We start from the raw sequence: 6,519 nt of genomic DNA, 5'->3' as shown, positions 1-6,519 counted from the left end.
CCTTGGGAAAAGACATCATGCTCTAAAAGCGGAGGGTCAAAGAAGAAGTCTCTCAATAAAATGGTTTGCCATAGTGACTGGGCAAAAGTGAATGGGCCCAAGCATACCAGAGAGGTTGATGAAGGTTCAGGATAGGCCAAGGTTCAGAGCTGTTCTTCACAGGATTGCTATCAGTCTTGAGCCTGCCATGGACTGCCAAGAAAACAAATAAGTTTGTCTTAGAGAGAATGAAACCAAGTTTCTCCTTGGAGGCTAGGATTTTGACGTTCCATCTCACGTACTTTGGACACGTGGCCAGGAGGGACTGGTCCCTGGAGAAGGACATCATGCTCAGAATGGTGGAGGGACAGTGCAGTGGAGGAAGACCCCAGATGAGATAGATTGATACCATGATTGGGGTTAGTGTGTTGAAATCAATGACACTGACTCAGGACGGAGCAGGCTTCAGAGCTGTTGCACATGGGGTTGCTGTGAGTTGTAGGCAACTTGATGGCACATAACAACAACAACAACAATAGCAATCCTCTGTAGGAGATTTGCCATTATGGTGAAGGCTTCTCATGGCCCACAACAGTTGGGTTTAATTTGGTTTCGTTATGCTTTTTAATGACACGTCTGATTTAGCTTCTTATAGTCACCTGTTTGATATAAAGACAAGTAAACAAGCTCCCTTTCAGTTTTTCCTAGAAAATAATAGAAATCGTAAAAATAGAGACATTGATTCTAGAGATAACAGATCCTGATGTGCTCTTCTCTTGGGATTGTGGATGCATTCCCACAGGTCACTGGGAGCCCCTGCTTTTGTCGTTAAAGGTTCTTTTCATGAACTTGGCAGTTGAAATCCTGTACCTCATTCCAGTTATGGAGTCCTTGGGTGGCACAAATGCCATAGCACTTCACTGCTAACTGAAAGGTTTGTGGCTTAAGAACCACCTCAGGGAAAGGCCTGACAACGTACTACTTAGAAATCAGCCATTGAACGCTGGTATCTTCCCCACCCAGGCCTGAGACCATAGAGGACATCAGAGAGAGGAATCTCTTTTAATCACCACCCTCCACATCCATCTAGAGTTCTGAGGAAAACCACAAAATCTATCCTAGTCTTATGCCACGAGCAGAGTTTAGGGTCTCATCATTTCTTGTCCATCTCTAATCTTTGTTTTCCCTTTCCATATCCTATTTTTTATTTTTTCAGGTAATTTGGAATTGTCAAAATGCTTGTCAGTGCAGCAATGAAATGTCTTAAGAAAGTTGCTCCTGCTGGAAACATGATTGCAGTACAGGACTTAGCAGAATCTAACAAGTTAGAGTTTCTGAGCCTAACAACCAAAGAGAAGAGATTTTGGCCCTGGCAGAAACCCAAGTACCAACATTTACAAGCCACCCTCGGAGACATACTTACTGAAGACCACTTTCCGAGTCCAGGTATGTTTCTTCAGGAATAGTCTACAATTAGCCTTAGAATAGAAGATGGTTCTTTTTCTAGTCATGTGTTGATTTGAATCCGTAGTTGCCATGTTATAATGAATGCTCCTGTTTCTTGGACTGCCGACTTAAAATATGTGCTTTCTTGAAATGAACAAAATGCTACAGGCTTTCCTGATGTGAGATGTTAGTTTTCTCCTTTTTTAAAAAAACGTTTCCGTTTCTGGGGTAAAAGTAAAGCATACTAATTTTAGATGTAGGCACTTCACAGAGATGAGATGGAGCCCCAACTCCAAATCTGGTTCACATGTTGAGGCTGATGATGCCAAACATGCCCCAAGATGGTATAAAAAGGTTGATTACGTACAAAATGAGGCTATCTGGGACGAGCAGGATAGAATTCCAAGGTGGTCCCCAAATGACTAGAGTATGTGGAGAGAAGAGATGGGTTTGAAGTTGTTATTGTGCGTAGGAGGTGAGATTATAGTTTGACTGTGTCCTTCCAGCATCAAAGAAGTATCTGATCTGTTTTTTAAAAGAAAATTTTTTTCTTTTAATTTTATATTGGTTTGCATGCACACATTGTGTTTCATACAATCATTCCCATACATTATGTTTTATAAAACGTATCACCCTAATCCATGCCCACCATTAGCCTGTTTTTTCAGGTCCCCACTGAATCTTTCCCATTATCTGAGCTTTTGTAGTAGCTTGCCGGGCTGTGGAGCAGAAGGAGAAAGTTGAATGAATGGTAGGGCTTGAAAGCGGCCTCTAACTATCTTAGTTTCTTAGTGCTGCTATGCTTTTGAGCTGTGGTGTTGGAGAAGAGTGCAGATTATCCCATGATCTGCCAAAAGAACAGATATGTTTTCGATAGGGTGCAGTGAGAGTGCTGCTCCTTGAAAGCAAAGATAACAAAGCTTCATCTCACATTCTTTGGGCATGTTACTAGGAGAGACTATTCCTTAGAGAGGGACATCATGCTTGCAAAGGTGGAGGGTTAGTGAAAGAGAGGAACACCCTCAACAAGAAGGATTGACACATAACTGCAGTAAAGGGCTCAGAGATGTTGAGGATGGCACAGGATAGGTCAGGGCTCAGATCTGTTGTCATAGGGTAACTATGAGTGGTACTGGACTTGATGGCACCTAACAACACAACACAGACTGCTGCTCTGGTGCAGGATGGTCTGGTAGCAGAGTCTGTAGGAAATTGCTCAATTAGCCCAAAGGCCACGTCTCTAGCGTTTAAATTCACCAGCAGGTCCCAAAGGCCACGCCTCTGGTGTTTAGTCTACCAGTAGATCCATGGGAGAAAAACGAGCATTTGCCCTTTGTGCTTGGAAACCCAGTGGAGGGTCAACTCTAAGTCAGTTCCCACTCAACAGCAATGAGATTTGTCAAGTTACTAGAACAGGTTTCTTGCCTCCAAGAAGCACCTTGGTTGCACTCTCTCCAAGATAGACTTACTTGTTCTCTTTGCAGTCCATGGGTTATTCAGTACTCTTCTACACCACGACTCAAAGACATCAGTTCTTCTGTTATCCTCAATCACTATCCAATTTTCAGGTTCATAGCAAGTGACACTGAAACTTCATCTCATCTACTTTGGTCATATTGTTAGGAGGGACTAGTCCTTGGACAAAGACATCCTGCTTGGAAAGACAGAGGGTTGGAGGAAGACCATCAATAAGACAATCAACAAGACAATGAAGATGAATTGACACAATGACTGTAACAATGGGCTCAAGTGTGCTGGAGATGATGAGGACGGCACAGGAGCAAGGTTCAGTTCTCTTCATAGGGTTGCTACATGTCTTACTCAACTGGAGGACCTATAACAACAATGAGAAGAACAAAATAAGAAAGCACTGGAAGGGAAGAGTCTACAGGGCATTATGCTGCTGACCTGAAGGTGACACATCTCTGGTAGTTTGATCCACCAACTGCTCTGAGTGAGAAAAATGGGCATTCTCTTCCTATGCAATTTACAACCTCTGAAAACCTGCTAGAGAGTCAGCTGTGAGTCAGTTCTAATTTGACAGCAGTGAATTTGAGATTATAAACAGAAATACCACAAGCAGGTGACTTTGTTGTTGTTGTGTGCCATCGAGTCTGAACCGACCCAAAGCTGATCCTTCAGCGGGTTTTCAGAGACAGTTAATCACACGGGAGGAGATTTCTCACCCTTCTCCTACAGATGGCTTTAAAGAATAAATTTTCATTTTCTCCCAATTTAGGAGGCACCGGCTCTAAAAGAAAGCTCCTTTCTGCTGCTAGAGAAAAATTTTTGTCTTAAGGAGAAATCAAGAACACTTTTTTTCCCCAAAAAAACCCCAAAATTCTATTTGAAATGTTAATTCTCAAAAGAAAAAAGAGAAATGTTAATTTTCACTAACCCTCTGATTTTAGCCTTTTCCCTTTGCATCTTGTATTTTAAAGCAAAATTGGAACATACTATGTATAATTTTATATTTTCATTGTTTTTAAAATTTAATCTTATATAAGCTTTCCTCTGTGAGTTTAAATATTTTTTTGAGTTTCATTTTCACAAACGTGATATACATCAAACCTATTATACCCAACATAAGTTGGATACGCATCATAATTTATTTAATTATCCGAACTTAGGGTATAATAGAAACATAACTGTATTTTTGGAATTTTTTTGCACTTAAACAGTTGCCTTTATGTAAATTCCTGAGGTCAAGTTTCACAGCCGGGGTATTGAAGCTTTCTAAAGACTCTTGGCACCCATCACTGCTTTGCTTTTTAAAACATGATGACATATGACAGAATCATCGGCTTCCAATGATTGGCCTGAAAGGTGGTGGCTCAAGTTCACCCAGAGCCTCTTTCAGGTCTTTGAGCTCAAGTTCTGACAGTATCTGCTTTAAAGGGGGGTGGGGAGAGATGGTGGCGATAATTTAAGTTTATGTGTAGTCCCCAGAATCTGTTGCAGACAAGCATCTCTGCCAGTGCTCTCTTCAACCAGGCTCATTGTCAGAGCTGTGGAGCGGCGGACAGATGACTTGCTATTACTGTTATGCCCTCCCCACCTCTCACTCTGTGCTCTGGGTTATCCCCTTCCTTGGTAAAATTGCTATTGAGTTGAGAAATTACTAAACATGTACAGAAACAGGAGAAAATATAACAAATAGATCCTCTGCCCCTAAGTCTTGCCTGCCTCCAGAAGCATTTTCCAAAGTGTTTGCCATCCACATATGTTACTACGAAAAGATTTTTAATTAAGAAAATTTTTTTTAAGTAGTAGTTGAGAGCTGACTCCCTGCTCTGTAAATTGTGAAGATAATGAATGATGATTACTTCTCATTAATCCTGATTGAGGAGTGGGTTTTCTTGACTGGAGTGAGAGAAATATAGGTGTTGAGGGGAAAGAGGGTTTTTAAGGAACTAAGTGGATGCAAGAAGCCTTTCAGACACCAAGTGGATTTGTTAAGTAGAACCATGGATCAAAGAAATGGAAAAAATTCCAATGGGAAGTTCCTAGCTGATTCCTCATTGAAATAATGACTAAAACGACTTCTGATCTTTTGTTGGCTTGAAAATGAGAGAAATGGAAACCTGGAGCCACATGAAAAAGCTCAGATATGAGATCATTATATTCCTTAGCCAGCCAAGAAGGATGGAGATGGAATTGTGATATTGGAGGGAGGGTGGGCAGGTCCATAGACCTTATCAGGAAGACAGATAAGGAGTTACATGATAAGGAGTTCACATAGGAGATGATACAACGGAAAACCAGAGGTGAAAAGGAGGTGCCCAAGGGCAGGTCAGGCCTACCAGATGCTGAGCAAGGCGAAAAGAAAAACACAGGTATTTTCCACTCAAAGACAATGGTAAGACCATACTCAGCCCAAACCAGAACACTTAGGAGGCCTGGAAAAAGGAGGCAGTCAGATGAGTGCATAGTCTCAATAGGTTTTACTCTAGTGCCTTCACAGGATTCACTCCATTTCTTGACCTGACTAGTGGTTGAGCAAGTGTTCACTTAAGAATTGTTTATTAAACCATATAGAGCTATTTCATGTACCTTTTAAATATATAATTGTTGCTGTTATGAACCATTGAAGGGGAACTGCCCCATAGCTGACACTCCAGTGGGTTTTCAAAGGCAGTAAATCACAGAGGAGGAGATTGCTCATCCTTCTCCCTCATAGCAGCTGGTGGATTTGAACCGTGTGTCTAATATATAATTAAACACTAAAACCAAAGAGGAACCAGTAAACCCCTGTCCAAGAGTCCATTCACAGTGCTGCTGGTCCAGTTTTGTTTTGACTTGTGCAACCAGCTTTATATTTTGAACTCTAGCCCAGTGTTCCCCAAGGGTCTCTGTGGGGTTGGGAAGCGGGGTGACCTAAAGCCCAGAGGCAGCCAAGTTGTCACTGATCCCTCTGTATGTCTCGTTCACACCAGTGGTTGTGGAGTCAGACTTTGGGAAATACGCTGGCAAGTTTGAAGACCGTATGACTGGGATCCATCAGATGTTCTTGGAGATTTTCGGGCTGGACCTGGGATACAAAGGCCTGGTGGAGAGTGAGTTTTCATTTAGAACCCTGAAGATGCAGGAGCTGGACCTGAAGCAACTTACCCGAGACTCTGCTGAGAGGTAATGAAAATTCCATTTGGCATTTTGGATTCTGACACATTTCACATTTAAAGGTCATGTGGTTAGACCTTTGTTAAAAGGGTGACAAATGGGAAATTTGCCAGTCAAGAAACATTTACCAAATGCCTATCCTGTTTAAATTTTATGGGGAATACATCTATCGTCTGGAATTTCTTGCCTGGTCTTAACCTAGACAGGGAAATTTGGGGAGTACTTTAAAGGTATATTACTTCAAACAGCAAAGTCATTCAGTCATAACCAAGCCAATAGTTGTTGTCAAGCCACTTCCAACTGCTATCAGAGAACTGTGCTCTAAAATGTTGGTGTTTTCCTTCCCTGTGTAAGTTTATTTACAAACATATTGAGTGCATATGTAAGTTCAACAGAGTTTGATCCTTTTTCTCCAAGGTTGCGTTTCTTCCCATGCTTGTCTTCTCTATTTTGTGGATCCACTGAAACATTCTT

At 41.6% G+C, this 6,519-nt stretch overlaps 1 protein-coding gene across 1 annotated transcript in view; it reads left to right on the top strand.

Annotated features, from left to right (window-relative positions):
• Window positions 1–1,214: 1,214 nt before the first annotated feature.
• DFNA5 (deafness, autosomal dominant 5) overlaps window positions 1,215–6,519 on the top strand; it is a 71,821-nt gene continuing 66,516 nt past the window's right edge. The window contains exons 1-2 of the mRNA XM_006902397.1: window positions 1,215–1,425; window positions 5,862–6,054. Coding sequence (XP_006902459.1) covers window positions 1,215–1,425; window positions 5,862–6,054 — 404 coding nt within the window. The remainder of the gene's footprint in view (window positions 1,426–5,861; window positions 6,055–6,519) is intronic.

The sequence above is a fragment of the Elephantulus edwardii genome, unplaced genomic scaffold, assembly GCF_000299155.1.
Source record: "Elephantulus edwardii isolate Elephantulus edwardi_28Jun2011 unplaced genomic scaffold, EleEdw1.0 scaffold00405, whole genome shotgun sequence".
Lineage (NCBI taxonomy): Eukaryota > Metazoa > Chordata > Mammalia > Macroscelidea > Macroscelididae > Elephantulus > Elephantulus edwardii.
The sequence above is the reverse complement of the archived record's forward strand: the minus strand, read 5'-3'. Positions and strand labels throughout refer to the sequence as shown.